This window comes from Lampetra planeri, chromosome 9 (assembly GCF_965212315.1).
Source record: "Lampetra planeri chromosome 9, kcLamPlan1.2.h2, whole genome shotgun sequence".
NCBI classification, from domain to species: domain Eukaryota; kingdom Metazoa; phylum Chordata; class Hyperoartia; order Petromyzontiformes; family Petromyzontidae; genus Lampetra; species Lampetra planeri.
The window spans coordinates 6,721,992-6,739,533 of record NC_136115.1 but is presented as its reverse complement, the minus strand read 5'-3'; the positions used below and the strand labels follow the sequence as shown (position 1 = coordinate 6,739,533).

Sequence of the window (17,542 nt, the reverse complement as noted above, 5' to 3'; positions counted from 1 at the left end):
TCTCCCTTGTAATTGGACTTTGTAGGATGAACGTTGAGATCTATAAAGGCACGGGGTGACCAATAGGGTCTGAGTTGGTCTGTAATAAGGTAGGGCACTGATAAGGGGTTGTTAATGAATGCGATCCTGGCCACCCGAGTTCGATTCCCGCTCACGGCCAACACTGGTGACGATTATTTGAATCTGTCGTGGGCCTCCCCTAGGTCGATTCAGCCTCAAATGAGTAACTGGTGCTATGTGAGACAAAGGCGGCCGGGCGTGGATGCTGGCCACCCACCCCCTCCTCGTGTGCCACAGTGCCGGCCTTTGTAGGTGCTCGCTAACAGTACTTGCCCCAAACAGTCTGTTAAGGCTATGCGGGGGATCTTTGTCTTTGATTTGAGTGGTCATTTAAATATTGGGTATTCAGTAGTTGGTTGTAAAGCTGACGAGCATGCAGCTCTTTTGCCCACTTCAGCAATTGTTTCTTGCTGTGGTTGTCCCACCTGATGACCGACGCTTATGTTGCGCCCGAAATGTCGTGATTTACTATTTTATTTCTATTATTATTTGTATTATTTTATTATTTATTTTTATTATTTATTGTTACCTACGTGACTTTACCGAAAAAACCTAAGAGTATGAGCATGCCTGTGTTTGTGAATGCATAATTACGAGATCTGCATTGTCCCTCCTATGAGAAAGGCCGCTGAAAAATATTCCAAATCGGTACAGGTTTAACGATGTTATCGATTCTTAGGATAATATCGATTAATAAAGCTGACGAAATATACCTAGTGTTTATATATGCGTAGAATCGCGTAAGAATCTATGTTTTTCTTTTTCAATTTAAAAGTGTAAAGAACTAAAGATATCGCAGGGTCGCGAGAGGTGGTGGCGTCTTGGGTCAGGAGGCCTTCATCGAGCAGCGGATTGAGCATGGCTGATGATAATATGCCAATCCAAATTCTTGGGTTTTTTCGGACTTTACCGAAAAAACCCAAAAACCCAAGAATATGAATCCTTGCAGTCACGAAAGCTTCAAATCTATGCAAATCCAAGTTTGACTTACAAACATAGCTTCTAAGTGAAACCGCATTTCAAGAGACTTGATGGCAACAGTGAGACTTGAATATCCTTGGGAAATCCGTGTACTACTCTTTGTGTCTTTCGATAAAGTCACCTAGATATAAAAATAATAAAATAATAACAATCACGACGTTTCGATCGATTTTTTTTATATCTACGTGAATTTACCGAAAGACCCAAAGAGTATGAATTCCTGCAGTCACGGAAGCTTCAAGTCAATATTTAATTGTGTACTGTTTAATGAATGCATATTAAGTCATAACCAGGGAAGGTCTCAGGGCGCCACCAAATATGAACAGCTGTGACAGAGCAAACGAAACGCGACTCAATACAAAATAAACCACAACAATAACAACAACAAACGATCCGATCAGGGATCAATCGTTGAATCTAATCGCGGTGCTGAATGTTTTGTTTGTTGCTCCGATTGATTGAATCGCGGTGAGAGGAGTTGGGAGGGCGCTGTGAGTTTCTTCGCTTGATTGGTGATCGCACGAAAGGCGAAACACCTGCCAGGTGGTGTGTCCCGGTCGCGTCCTCATCAACGCCGAACTTTTAAAAGCCACGAGGAGGCGTCGATTGAGCTCAGCATCGTGTGCGAGGCGCGCCGATCCGGTTTTTATTACCCTCCCCCCGCGAAGATTCACTGCGCCCCGAGGTGAACACGTGGCGTTCTTGTCCCCATTTTTTTCATAAAAAAGAACAATTGGGAATACATTTCATCCGCGAGCAAATGGTGCTGCACTTGCAAAACGATTTCCAACTTAAAGGTGAGCGATGATTGTTATCCAATGTACCGTAAGGTGAGCGTCCAACTCGCCTGATAAGGATTTTTTTTGTAAATCCAGTGACCTTTTTATGTCGAGATTCGGCAAGAGCTGCTATAAACATGTTGAGCAATGCTTTGTAATTGTGTGCTTGTAAACACGCTTGCTTGAATTTCGTGTGCGTGGTTAAAATTGCACGTTAAAACTACACGTTAAATGACTGGTACGCACAACTGTATTCCCGATTACTGTGGTAATTAAAGCATTCAATTTCGATGGGTATCTTTTAATGACGCAATTAAAAAAATTGGGTAAAGCTTCCGTATCGTTTTAACCCTACGAACACCGGGCCATGATTATATTATTGAGAAATGGTGTGTGTCTATTAAAACGCCGTTGCTGGTTACGGGATGAGATATGAAGCCTGGTATTAAATTCCAAATTATTGCCAAACTCCCAAACGATAACTCTTGACCAAAGATAAATTACCACGGACCGCGTGAAATAATGGCGTAGATTTAAATGCACGCTTTGGCTACATCTTGAAAAAGAGCTGCTTAGCCTTCTGATTATGAAAAGGCAGCTCTTGAAAAAAGTGTCACCAGATTTTTATTACGTTCGTCCCGCTTCCCGTAAGGATCTCTTTTCTGTGCGTTTTTTTAGACGAAAACTCCAATGTCGCCAACATCAATACGCGTTACAGCGAACATTAAAATAATCCCATGGGATTTGTTTGACCATATTTCACCACCCCAGTCGGTGCGGGCTGGTGGAGGGTGGTGGTATGGGGAATTCCGGACCAGTTGGGATATCACTCCCTTAAATGATGCCAGCCGTGACCCAGAGTCGAACTCGTGTGGCCGGGCACACGGATAGCTTGCGGTGGTTGCGCGAACCACCACTGCACCACCGCTCCAACCCTTCTTTCCTAATTATATTTACAAAAGCCCAGGCATTAAGAAATGCCCCATAGCTTTCCGGGGAATATTAGACGTGATAAAACCTAACAGGGGTGGAGGGGTTTCAACATGCCCTTTAGTAATCGGCGGGGGTTGCGCCTTGGATGATTATTGCAAACATTGAGAAAGGGGGGGGGGTTTCTCCTGTTATCTGTGGGACCCCCCTAAATCTCGGCTGCCCTCCCCTGCATTCCACTGTGAAACGTCCGCATCGCTCACGATGTGCGGGGCTGGTCGCGAGGCTCCGCCTCTCCCCCCGCGGAGGGGGCCTCTATGAGAGATTCCGCGCGCACGGCGGGTCCACCAGTCGGTCGGTGGTGGTGGTTTGTGTTGCGTGCCATCGTCGGAAGAAGAAGCAGCAGAAGTAGCGAGAACTGCTGCCCTTTTTAACACTCACGGCAACGTATCGGTTGCATATTCGGTATTAGTAGTATTACATTTAATGAGTCGGGTTTTTTTTCAGGATGTATGTGAATCGCTTGTTTTCATAATAATGAAATTCGTTTAACGTGCGTAGCACGTGCTGCTTGCTGCTTGCCGTTGGTGTAGGCTGCTTAAAGTGGATGTTTCTGATTTTTGGAGATCCATAGCCGGCCAAAATGCAACACGCGTGTGCTCGTCGTTGCAAGGTAGATTAGACATGCTCTCGAGAGCGCCCAGTAGCGGAGGTAGGGCTGCACCTGCCTGAAGAATCCAAAGACGACTGACCAAGCTTTGCTTTTCCTCTCCGATATCACCCTTACACGTGTCCCCTGCGCTGCCGCGCGGTCACGCACGACTGCCAGTGACGGCAGCAGCAGCAGCAGCGCACATGTGGACCAAGCTGCGCCAGAGCTACCAGCTCCATGGCTCCTCGGTTAAAGGTACCGGGCCTGCTTTGCAGTGGCATATCGCACCGTCTTGGCATATTATAGGGCTGCTGCATGGCAGGGCATTGATGTTGCCTTATTCCCGGAGCGTCGAGGGGGGCTATTTATGCTGAAGACCCCCCCCCCCCCCACTTCGCAATTGGTATAGTCAAACGAATTGGTCGTAGGTGAGATCAGGATGTGTGATGGGCAAAAGCAGGTCCTGTCTTTACTCGTTCTTTTCAGCGATTGAGGTTTGTTTAAAAGTTTGTTTTAACATAGACTGTCGGGCTCCCTTGAGTTGTTTGTCTGGCTCCCCTTTAAACAAGGTCACGCTTATAGGGTTGTGTTGCATGCAGGGCATTTGCTCTAACAACGTTCGTTGAAAACGTCCGACACACTAATGTGTGTGTGTGTACATATATGCCACGGTGAAAGACATACTTCTGGGCTGTTAAAGAGCCATTTAGTTGCGCAGGACGCGTATCTTGGCCGGTGGTCGAGACTAATAATGGAGTATCTGCCAAAAGGGGGAACGCAGTAGATGCATTCATCACGGAGATGGCACAATTAAATCGTGTACAAGTGCTAGGGCGTATTTGTTGCACAGAAGCACTGAAGTATTGCAAAAGGGTTCACACTTAACGTTGGGTCAACGTTGATCCACCGCTTCCAACCACACGGCACAACGTTGTACGTTTACGAGGTCGGGGAGGCAATCGTCCAACAGTAGATAACATCACGGCGGACGATGCTGGCGCTGTAGGAGCTTGACTCGGGAGTGCACCGGTAGCGCAGTGACTGGGGAACGCTGTGGCGAAGGAGCTCATAACTTGGCCATCCGATGTTGGATTCCCGGCTTCGGCTGTTGTCATCAGTCCTGTCGCTTCCCACTTCACCAACCCGCACTGAGACCGGCGTGGTGAGGTTTGGGTCAAACGCAACCACGGTGTGCCAAGGCATCTTAATCCAGCAGTGGATTGTGCAAAGGGCCCTACAATGTTATTAGTATAATGTTATGGTGGTTTTGATTGGAGTTTGAAGGTGTTTCCCTTTTCACATGTCAAACCGTAAATTATGCCCTTTTTATGAAGATGCTAAAGTTTTGAGTCATTTGCCTGTGTCTTGAACTCTCGATGCACTCTTACAACAACATGCATGAGAATAAATTGTGACCGGTTGGCAGTATATTTTTCAGGAATATGTATGGGTCTTACCATCGCGTGACTAGAAAACAATGTAGTCTTTAATGTCTGCACGGTACATATGTGAAATATGCCAATGAGTCATTGTGGTTATTGTGTTGTGGATTAGGCCATAAAGTGATCTTTCAAATAGGGCATTAAAATAGAATGGCAATCACATGCTGTCATCTGTAATTACGGTAACAAAAATTCACGCCTAGAATGGAATCGCATAATTTATACGCTGGATATATTAAAAAATACACTTTAAACTACTTTATTAAGATGCATATCAGGTTTTGCCTCGCTGAAAAATAGCTTTCCCTAAAAATGGTAACACTGCATCGTTCCTTTATATCTCGTAGTGTACAAACGTAACAACAACAACCCTGTTATATAAGCTGTGCATTACTTAAGACCATTCCAAGCTGCAGGGTATTCTAAGGCAATTATAGATTACTCCGTGAGTTTCGTATTTGGTTTACATGATTTTAAACATGATCACGCTCGGTGGTAAATGTTGGTCCTGACATTCTTATTTCCAACGTCTATGTATGCACATTCTGCTCGCAGATCATTATGCCTGACATTCAATTTCTTGATGACTTCCACATTTTTGGCTGAAATGGATCATTCAGATTGATGCATATTTAGACATGGCCAGGAGGGGAAATTTGCTGTGTTATTTCAGAATGATTATTATGTTGGCACTTTCTGTTGGTTTATTGTTTAGTACACAGCGCCAGGAAAGGAAAAAAAAGCCTTTTTAATGTCACTATTCGGGGTAAATTAGCTGACTGCCAGAACTTTATGGCGTGTTGCCTTCACAGCACTGTACACAAGAATATGCACGAGTTCTAGAGAAGGCGGGCAACGTACTTCACCAATATTCTTGTTCAGCAGAATGTTGGTGTAACGTTACAAAGTTTGGACGGACAAAGGGTTTTCTGTTGTGTATTCTTGACCCAAGCTAAGAGATATCCAAGGAATGTGCTGCCCCCGTGAAAAGAAATCTGCCAAGATGTATTAAATTAGTTTCAACATTATTACAGTACTCCTGGGGGCCTTCAACATTAAAAAGGGTTGCTACAGGGAAAACTTGTGTTCAGTCAGCATTACTGCAGTGGTGTCGCTGCATGCCGTTTTCTTGCTCCCTTCATTGCCCCTTTGGCGAGCAGTAACGCTGGACGTTGTAGCTATATTTGACTCGATGCCACTGAAACCACTCTTCATTACGATAGAGGGGCTGTTTTTATTGTTGAAAGCTTTCACAGGTTAAAAACAAGTACAAGTAAGTACATTTTCACAAGAGAGTAATATATGAAAATCATTCGTATATTCATAAATATCATTTAAGTTTTTATAGTGAAGAACAATGCACTGTTGTGCCACGTGATACGAGGGCTATAGCTGATGTAAATACCAATACTGCATTTTTATTTGTTCATGGTAACCTAGTAGAATATTGAGACTGCTGTTATTTTGCATTTGGAGACAATTGGAGTGTTTTGAGCTGGCATTGGTCCTTGTAACTTCCCAGTTAGTAGGAAGTAGCCCAACAGGTGGAAAAAATTCGTTTTAGATGGATCAATCAACATGCAGTTTTATTATGACTGTGGTTTCTTGAAACAATAATTTGGTTGTCCGACTGGGTCCCGCGATAGCATCTGTTAGGTCCCAGTTTGAATCCCTGATGTAAGTCGCCAACATTTAGCCGTTTCTACGTGCTCTAAGTAAGACTAAACTATTCTTATTTTACTAGGTAAGGTCCACTGAGCTATACATCTCTTTTTAAGAAGCGACCTGGCCACAAATGATAACTCGACACAAGTGGCTTACGTGAAAATATTTTAGCAGCCAAATACTGTAAACGAATGTTTCTTAATCGGAAAGGGGAAAAAAAACCGAAGGACCTGGAGAAAAATCCACCCGACCACGGGGAGAGACATGCAAACTCCAAATATATAGCAGGCGTCAGGGTCGGGATCGAACCCACCGACCTCCTGTTTACCAGGCGAGGGGGAGCTAACATCTTTCCCCCGTGGCTTAACAGGTGGTGAGATGCTGTGAGCTGGAGCAACTCGGTCCGTGCTCGTGCACTCATTGCTCCCTGCTTTGATTTTTGACATCTAGAGTCAAATTTCAGAGATATGTATTTTTTCCTCTTAAAATTATCTCAAGGAAGCTTTGTTTGGGCCCTCCATTTTACGTTGAAATATTATGAAAATGAACTCGGCTATGTTAAAATCTGCTGTGCTACGGCTTGCTGTAATGAACATCATTATACAAATTATTTTAAACCATTTTCAGTAACACGTTACTTAGGGGTGTCTCGAAGGTAATATATAACAGATCTTCAGGATATTTGTACCGTGTTAAAAAAAAATGCACATAAAACACTGAAAAGTTTGGTTAATTATTACAATTCTTGATTAAATTAGTGTTATTCACATTAATGTAGTTTTATATACAGTACTGTATATATAATAACACGTATTTGGCATGACAAACACTATGATCGGACTGTGGAGGGGGCCACTAATATTTTACACGCTTGAGTATAAAACATTCTCCTGACCTACAGATGTTTTGAAATGTAGAGTCTGTTTATATTTCTGGTGAAGGATCTATTTCCAGTCGAGGCTCCTTTTTTGACCCGTTTCATTCTGAGTGACGGTAACAGCTAACCCCACATACCCTGACAAAACCCAATTGTTCCTTGCCGCAAATATGCTATGTATTTGGGAGCGAGGTTCCACTTTATACTTTTTTTATATTACAGAAATCATTAGATATACCGTGCCTACGTTTTATTCCAATCAGGAATGTTTAATAAATTAAAAAAATTCGTAACAAAACAGTAATTGAAAGTAGATTGAGTTAGTAAGGGTTATTGGGGGCCAAAGTCTTCCAAGTATAAATATTGTTAGGACACAACACAAGCATTTTCATTTCCAGTAGTGCCAAACTCTTGCCAAACTTTACAATGTTATAGAGCTGTTTAATGTCGTGGGGGAGGGGAGGTCGGATAAGCAGGAGCAGGTGTTTTTTGCACATGTGGGTTTCTATCAAAATCATCTTAGTATAGCACTTTGTTTCCTGTCAATCGGCAATGAGAACAAATCTCCCTCGGACAATTTTTTTGCTAGTCAATGTCTCTCATGTATTCTTCATGTTCTCCATGAATGCATGACACATGCCCATACCTGCTTTAAAGCAGGTAAGTATGGGCATGCATTCCACTAAGGTGGGGATGGGAATGCTGTTTACATTAAATCCAAGTGCAGTTGGGAGTGGGACTTCTCAGAGGATAAGTACAACCTTTGGAAATGCGGTGAAACTATTATTTGAAAGTGACGCTACTGACGCAGTTCTCATACGTTGCAAATGAAAAAAAATGGACTTTAAAAGTTAATTGGAAATATTTTGATTAACTTGAACTGCTACAATTTGTAGAAATCATTGTCCGACTGTACAGACTGTACACGAGAGATGTTCTGGTAAAACTTCTAACCCAAATAAATATTTTGAAAGACCCTGTGCATTTCCCCACATGTGGCTACATGGTGAGCTAAAAAATATTTATTGCACCCACTGTCGGACTACTTTCTGGAAAAAATAGATTGTGGGTTTTAAGTTTTCCCAGGATTACTCTAATTTAAATGACTAATATACAAAATCTCAATGGTTGTGCTGATTTCACATTGCTAACAATACCAATCTATATCTGTTTTTGCAGACAAAGAAGGAACTACAGGAAATGTGATTCTAAAAAAAATCACAGAGTTGAACCAAAGCTTGAGTGAGACTTCCATCAATCGCAGGAGGCAGATGGGGAATTCTGCTTCTATCCACAATGACTCGCCCATTAAGCAGCTGAGCGGCAGCGGATCTCAGTCTTCGGGAATCGCAACGGATGAATCGGGCACGATGGATTCGTCGCCTCTCAACAGCGACGTGGAGTTGAGCACGCCGGAAATCTCTCAAAAATCACAGGAGCCTCCTGTGAACAATGGCAAAGACAACTCGGCAATAAAAAATCACTGTCCTTTAAATTGCTGCTGGGATGCCGGAAGTCCACGTGCCAGCTTGGTAGGGGCAGACATTTCGAAAGTTGATAATGGTGGTGGTGGTACTCTTAAAAGTTTGGCTCTCAAACAGGACGATCCTCTTGACAAAGAAAGGAATGGGAAGATTTTGCCAAAGAATATGTCTCGAGATTCAGGACTGGTACCTTCGGACAATGAGAAGTCTCCATGTTCACCTCACAAACCTCTGAATGGCCGATCTGCATCCCTTGACTCTGGCAATGCACTTACGCCCACACGCACACTGAACGCAGGACTTCCCCAATGGCCTTTATCGCCTCCATCTAAAATGATACAAGGGAAATCCAAGTCATGTTTTGATCTCGGATGTAACTTACGGAAGTCTGACTTGGCTCTTTCTCCGACAAATGTCCAATATGCTGGCCTGACTAAGTCTTGCAGCAGTGTGCATGCAACTTCATTAGCTGTGGTCCCAAAAAACACAATCATTCCTGCTATTTCCAATGATGACATCCACGGCAAACATCATTCTGACCAGAGCCTTGCGCTGTCGGCCAAGTCTGGAGTAATTTCTGCACCCATGTTCCATAATCGCAGTAGGACAGCTGTAAGTACAAATTCGGCTTTGCTACTGCCACAGGCCAAGTGCCCCCCTCGCAGCTTGTCTTCACAGGCATTGAATGTCAACGGGTCAATCGTTGCCTGCAAGCCACGCGAGTTGCTTCAGCACACATTGCCACGCACTCGCTCTCGGACGTCAAATCATTTGCTGTTATGCGGAAGACCTCTAAAATCTGAAGTTTCGGAAAAGTCGTCTACTCCAGATATCCACAATCGTAATCTAACGAACACAAGCAGCAACTGCACTGAAACCTCTCCCACTTTAGTTGAAGGATGTCCAGATGCACTGCCAAAAGAACCTGCTTGCCCTCATGTCACAACTGCGTCCAACATGTCATCCAAACACCTCATTATGGAAGCCCTGAACAGAGCCACTTTCCGCCATAGCTCCACAGCATCACTCGTCACGTCCAGTACCAAAGTAGATGACTGCCCATCCAGTCCAACGAACCAAGAACACAAGCCAAGTGATGCTGCCAGCGAGCAGAGTGGATGTTCTGACATCACAGATGGTAAAGTCGCAAGCTTGGCGGACTATAACCCAAGCAATGACATCATCCAAGATGCAGCTGTGCTGCCCAAACAGGAAAGTGTTGCACTACAACAGCAAGGGCCTCTTCCACGGGTGATGGATGACCCAGTCGATGTGGCTGCTCCGACTGGGACCTCAAAGGAGAAAACGATGGAAAAGCAACCCTCCGAGGTGGTTGGGGACAACTACGAAGCCATCATTCAGGACTGGGAGGAGTATCTGCAGAATGCACTGCCACAAACAAATCAAGCAGTCACGGACAACTCCACGAAGCAGGTGAGGCAGGTCTCGTGTATTTACAGCCGAATTCTCAATGGAGATTTTTCCGTTTTGGGTGACTCGGTGCCCGGTGTGGTAACATGGTCAAAGAATGCAGTTTAAAATTGGGTCCCCCATTCATTGCAGCCTGTGACAATTGTGACATTGTAACACTTCAATACAGGAAACGGACGCTTTTATTCACCGATGATGAATAGATTTTTTTTTTAAGAACCACTTGTGGATAATTCATCGTGTCGATGGTGGATTACCAAATGTCACCGAGGCACTAATATTTACCAAAGCATTTTTTGAATCTGTATAACAGTAATGTAGACTATGCATACAATGTGATTGTTACCGAGCGAGTTGATGTTAAAGGCATGGTATGCAGATATTCTTGTTTAGGCAGATGGCGGTGAATGGTGCCTTGTGTTTAAAAGAGTTTGCGATCCACTGCATAGACTTGAGCATGGAGGGTAATGAGGCATGGAGGTCCCTGCTGGAAGCAGAGCTGCTCTGATGAATGATTTCCCTGGATTTGGAAGTGTGTGTGTATAATTTGCTGGAATACAGTTTACCTTGTGTGTGTTGGGAGCTGCAGAGTGCAAGGGGGAATGTACCCGTGCAGTGGTCCTCTACAAATAATGTTCACTTTGGCCTGCCAACTGTGAGGGGGCTCTCATAATCACAGAGGCGTAGACTCATTCACACATTCAAATGATTATTTTACACAGGCTTTTGTGATCAATATTCATAGCAAAGGTTTTTGGGTTTACCCGCAATCAAACCGATGTACTGAAGTAATAGCTAATTTGCACATTTTTGTTCACATGACAAACCTTACTAATTGGCTGTGCCGGGTGGTGGTGGATTAACGACACTTATATTCATGCGATCTAACTCAAATTAGTAGTAATAAGTAGATATTCCTTGACCCGAAGGACATGGTTAATTCAGCTTAGCAATGGGCTGCGAATCCATTTACAGTATTATTTTAATGTAAATGGGTGTTAAAATGTTTTGCTTTTTGGAGAAATTATTTGCTGCCCAATATAGTATATACTGCAGTAATCTAAAACTCTTTCAATATCAGTACAAAACTGTTCATTTGGTCATGGTCCCACGTAATGTACAATCTCTAACTGTCAAGTCGGTACATCTCTGCTCTGAAGGAGGAGCCGTTGTCTGAATTATTAGCCTACTATATTTTACTTGTATGGCAGTGCAATTGACAAGTGTGGTGGTGAGCTTTGTTTGTGATGTATTCCTGTGCGTATGTACCAATGCAGTTCACCGCTGCAGTTGCCATCACCTTGATGATGTATTCTTGGCACTTTCGTGCAGGTGCTGAGTAACAGTGCTTTTCCATTAATGCCACATTCCTCTTGTTGCCGTGATCAGAGCCTGGTCTAGGAGCTGCTGATAACCCTAATCATTTGCAAGGAATTGTTGCGGACAGGAAGGGGTTGGCCTTTGTTGTTTCATCTGCGCACAGATAAACTTTTGTCCATCTCTCTTTCCATCCTCGCATAGCGGCCTATCTTGGTAGCAACTGATGACTGAGCAATAGGTTAATTAAAGGATTTTGACTTAATCTTGATACGTCTCCAACTATATGTAGTGCATGCTCAGAATAAAATCTTTACAAGGGCTAGCAATTTCATCATCTATTTGTTTTTTGTCTAAAAAAATACTGGGTAATACCTAAACTAACCTATTTAATACGTGTATTTTACCAGCTAACACACACTTGGCGACATGGCTCTTATTCAGAAGTGACCTGGCCCCAAATGATAGCCCAACAAAAAGTGGCTTATTGTGTGGGAAAGTTATAGCAGCCAGACACTCTAAACGCATGATTCTAAAATGTGGAAGAGGGAAACCCAGAGGACCCGAAGAAAAATCCACACAACCACGAGGAGAACGCGCAAACGCCATATTACCCTACATGAAAGGACAGCTATCTAAGTGTAATACACGAACTGAAACTTGAAATGTAGCTGTAAAATGGGTTTCTTGCACTCATTTCTGCAATTCACCATTTTTTACTTCACAATGCCCTTCATTATTTATATTTTGTTACTTTGACAATCTTGTTTAAAATGGTTGTGATGCATTGAAAAGGAGAGCACTGGTCAAGCTTAACCATCGAGTAGTGTGTGGATCTGACGTTTAGTGACGAACATGAGGTTGATGGCGTTTCACCTAAGTTCTGATGGCAAATGGTTTAGCCTCTTTTTTGGATTGTGCATAATACTATAATTGTACATCGATATATTTTATAGAACGATATTAGCTTATTTTAACATTATAGCTTGTTAAACATGCGATTATTAAACGAATGACTAATTGCAAATAGTTTACAGGCAAAATTTTTTTACATTTAACTTCTGGATATAATTTTTAAATGAAGTGGAAAAAGTGAAACCCATTTTTGAGAAGACCTTTCCTTTGCAAGGGAACTGGGAAATGTTGTTGGGTGGGGGGGGTGCAAGCACAAGGAAGAGAGAAACACGATCAAAAACAATGCAATGTATGCACAATTGTGTACTAATATATAGGATGTGAAGACTAATAATTTACATAAAAATGAATATGTATAGGGTGTTACAACATGAATCGGATTGCTGCGTTGTCACACGGGTTGAGAGATTTAAGCCGTGTCAGTGTGAGTGCTATTCGGCGTCAAGTTCCAGTTTTTCCAGTTGAATTGTTGAGGATGATCTCACCTGAGGTATGGGGGGGGGGGTAGTTCTACTGACAAGTGCGAGTCTGCATGCTGCTCTGGCAAGTAATGGTTGTCTTCCCGTGCTGGGCTGTTTGCTTACCAGCGTGGCCTGCTGACATTTATCCAAAGAGGCACGAGGCATTTTCTGTTACTGTACCGATTGCCTTTTTGTTCTCTTTTTAAAATTTCATAACGGAACCTTAAGCTGCATGTCCCAAAGTCAAAGTAGACCTGTTCCCCCTCCATGGAAATATTATTATTATAAAAATGTTTATGCTGTTTTAGAATGTCATGCTTAATTTGCAAATGTAGTGTGTCTACCTCCCATAAATGAGAAATGCGTGTGTCATGCAATAGATGTGCCAAACATTGTTGTGGATGTGGAAGGGCAGGCCGATTTGGGGCCCATTTTATGGGTTGAGCTGAGCTCTGTCCACATACCCAGCTGTGTAGGCTGAAGTTCAAAATTAGCATTGTTATAAATCTGTTGGAATAAGATTTTCATTGGTTCTGTTGATGGTGATCTTTTGACTTCGTCGTTGTCACTGAAAATTTAATTTGAGCCTATTTTTCAGATTTTATTTTGGGAAAGACCATTTGTTATTGGTGACAAACACAATTACAAGGCAGTCACATAATTTTATTCAAACTAAATAATACACTGAGACTGGTGGACACTTGCAATTATATTTATAAGTGATTTACCTCGTGACTAAATTGTCCGCTGCTCCACCCACATTTAACGTTTTTTTATTTACAGATCTTTACCTTTGTAGATGCTATCATCTGTGTAAGTGTTTTCTTGGAATTCGGTACAGTAATCACCGAAACGAAGTGCAGGAAAATAGCAGTTCCATTTTTTTGTGCTGTGACGCACGCACAAATACAAAAACATCTCAATTAATGTCTTCCTTTGAGCCCCTAACTTCTCCCTTTTTGGACACTCCTCTGATTAGCCACTCATGTGGTCCTGATGTAAAAAAGAATATTACTTCATCTCCCAAAGAAATTTGCCTTAATTCTGAAACCTTGTTATGGTTTTGAGAAAGCAAATAAGGATTTGTTTATTAGGCACTTAATTTCTGCAGTATCTCCTACCGGGAGAAAAATTAAGAGAAAAAACACCAGGGCAAATATGGGGGATATATGAAGGAGTTGAGATGCAGGGGGCAAATAAACGACACGTCCCAGGAACATTTTGGCAGCAGCACCACGGAACAGAGGGAAGCCCAGACCTCCATCCTGACACCCACCTCAATCGCCTTAATGTCCACCTAAAATGAGTCCTCCCCCTAAGTTATTCAGACTTTTTTTTGTTAGTAGCTGGCCTCTTGGCAATATTGAAACAATGGCCATAACTGTGGGCATTTAAGCCAATGAATACTGTTAATTAACAATCAATAAGGCTTTGAGTGTCTTCCATGCCATTTCAGTAACTCGATACAGATTGCTATCGAGTGCTCCTTGCAGGATTGGCACTGTCCATCGGAAGCTCCTATTGTTGGTTAAGTCGTTGAATTACTCGGCTTACATTCTACAATCGTAACTATTGTCCTGCTAACCTGCAGATGGAGTGCTTTAATTATGGCTTGATAAAGTTCAAAGTTATAGGGTGTTGAAGATTCTAGAAATATTGCTTCCTTAGTTTCATGAAACACTGGCCTGTTTATTTGAACCATTGTTGCCTTAGCTGCTTGGGCTGCTTCGTATGCCTTGAGCATTCTTTGGAACGTATATAGAGCTGAGCAAACGGTGGCAGAATGTGGTTAAGGCCAGTGATGGTGGAGCGAACATTCTCGTTTGTTTTTGCGTCGTGATGAATGTCAAAGATAGTGGTCTTGTTGGGTTATTTTGATGTGAGGCTACGTGCAAAGAACTTGGCCCGTTGTCTGCGTGCATAAAACGGGCATGTGAACTCCCACAGCCCCTTAGCCCTGCCTGCCCTTGCTCACCAAGGACCCTGCTGAGGAGTAAGGGAAGAGGCATTCCTGTGTTCTCTGCCATGTGGCATCATCTGGCTGCTTTGCATTATTCCACAAAAATGTTGCGGTCTCTTTTCCACCAACCACAGTTGGGTTGAAATAACCTATCTATTGAGACAAAATTTCAGAGGTCAAAATTCCCAGATGTTACTGTTCATTGCAAAATAAATGTTGCATTTTTGGTGGTTTTAGGACTTTGAAATACCCCATTTTACTTTTCAATATCTATAGCCAGTGTTTAAAAAAATAGATATATATTGTCCCTTACTAAAACTGAACATGGTTATGATCAGTAATGACTAAAATTTCACCAACGTTCATAATTTAGACAACATACAATTATACATTAATAATCATTTTTAGCAGTAAAATGACAGCTTGGGTTTTATATATTGCCCACAAAGTCAATTATTATTTAATATATAAAGTTGTTGTGTATTGTGACTTTGAACCACATTATTGAAAGTTCCAAATAGCTTTATTCAGCAAAGTGCATCTTATTTTGCTTGGTCAATACTGCCATAGTTGAATCCCCATAGCAATTGTTGTATTTTTTTGTAAACTCAAGACCGTTTTTATGTAAATAGAAACATTGGTAATACTGTAAGTTGGTAGAACTAAAGTTATCCATAAACATTCATTGAAATTGGCAGCTCCAATTCCAGTCCATTGAGTGTACATCACATTTAAGTTTGGTCCATCTTTAGTCAAGCAGCTAAGCAAGTCTCCATGTCCAAATGGAACGTTGAAGCTATTGGTACCAATGTTCATTGGGTACATGGTTTGGGGCCACTATGATCACCTCGTGCTCAGTTTGTGAATGTAGGTAAGTAAAGTGTCATTTTGAATTGGTTTTCCCCCCAAAGTTGCCAAACTTCAAATTCAAAGAAAATAACGTGTTTAGCTCTGTCCTTTATAGACTTTTAAAATGTTAACATTTTAATGCAAATTAAAATGTGTATATCCAAATCTGTATATCATATTATATTTTACTTTGCACTTGATTGAAGGTTATTGTATCCAGACCGCAAATCCAAAGGTGATCACACACAAGTTGGGCTTCATGTTTTGGAAGCCCTTTTAGCCAGTGGCCCTACCAAAATCCGTCGACACAAACATGGCTATTTTAAAATCTCATTTTTGTTCTATTATGCATTCGATGTGCCTGAAGATAACTCTAAGTTTAGTTTGTGCGAGTAGGTTTGACAGGATTATCCACAATTGATCTTGTGAAAAATATAGTTCAAAATATGTTGGATTTAACTGTAGTATTTGCTTTCATCCTTCGTAGCGCTGCGTTATTGCTTGTTTGATTTGGATAGTTATTTAGTGGATTTGTTCACACACACACGGAATGGTACGGGTGTTTCAGCGGTTTCGTCTATTTTTGTAGACTTATAGTAACGCCAGTGTGTGGCAACGCTAACCCCTTTTTTTGTTCAAAGTGTGAGAGGTTGTTCCACCCAGTGCTTGCATTGTGACTCCTGTGCAGTCGGTTCATAGAAAACTCCAAAAGAAACAGTGTGAAAAGCAGCTGTAAGCCAAGCCGTACCTGCAGGCAAACACTCGGCCCCCATGGCAGGTGTTGCATTGTGCTCTGCATAAACTGTTTAGACTGCAATTCTGTCTTTTATAGCATGTCTAGCCAATTTAAAAAATGCTGATGTTGTTTCTAAAAGGGAGTCCTGTTTTACCCATGATATTGCATTTATCAAAACTATGAAACTCTTGATTCTCTAGCATGCGTTTTCGTCTAGCTCCGCGCCATGTTTGGTCTGTATGCTTCGCTCGGCATCCTGGGAGTTTCTCGAGGAAATTAATTTCTCTTGGCACATGGAGTAAAATGTCACACTGGATGCAGAACAACATGGAAACGCATTTGAGGGCTATTCAGCACAATCGAGAAACCCAAAGTAGCAGTATTGATTTTTTTTAAATTCGAATTGGTACTTTTAGGCACATGGGAACAAATCGAATGTTCTTAACCATTTTATTAACTTCCAGACACTTATGAAGCGAATGCATGTAATCTTACTTTATGCTTGTAAACCAGTGGCTGGAAAATGCAGTTGCTCCTCTATATTTTAGTTCTTGTTTTGATGACATCACAAAAGCCACAGGAATTCTGGCCAAGAAAATGCTGTCGTATACGCCTCTTCGATGCTGTGCAATTAAAACATTTGATTAAATCATATATTACCGGAAAGTGTGCATTCCTCTGTTGCATTGCATAATGATAGAAATAGCAAGAGTAAATTTGCTAAAAATACATTATGAATATTAGGTACAAATTACATTTGGCACCCTTTTCTTACTTTACCATTTTAATCGAGCACAAGATGTCCTTGTAGCCAAATCCATTAATAACCCCTGTATAGGAATTGTAATATTTTCAGTCCATTCACTACTGGATGAAGGCCTCTCCACATTGGTTGGGTGTGTTTCACCATGCTCAACTCTGAAAGTCTGTGTGGGTTGATGAAGGCTATGCACAGGGACCAGTTCTGATATCAATTGCCACTGATATGTGTTACAATCTATTC

At 42.0% G+C, this 17,542-nt stretch overlaps 1 protein-coding gene across 3 annotated transcripts in view; it reads left to right on the top strand.

The window, feature by feature from the left end:
- The first annotated feature begins 1,668 nt into the window (after window positions 1–1,668).
- Window positions 1,669–17,542, top strand: part of LOC144720636 (uncharacterized) — a 32,623-nt gene continuing 16,749 nt past the window's right edge. For 2 of the 3 annotated variants that reach the window (XM_078597535.1, XM_078597534.1), the window contains exons 1-2: window positions 3,112–3,657; window positions 8,566–10,304. In XM_078597535.1, coding sequence (XP_078453661.1) covers window positions 3,606–3,657; window positions 8,566–10,304 — 1,791 coding nt within the window. In that variant the 5' untranslated portion in view covers window positions 3,112–3,605. Of the gene's footprint in view, window positions 1,839–3,111; window positions 3,658–8,565; window positions 10,305–17,542 lie in introns of those variants that run through there. The other variant, XM_078597536.1, reaches the window with a different exon arrangement.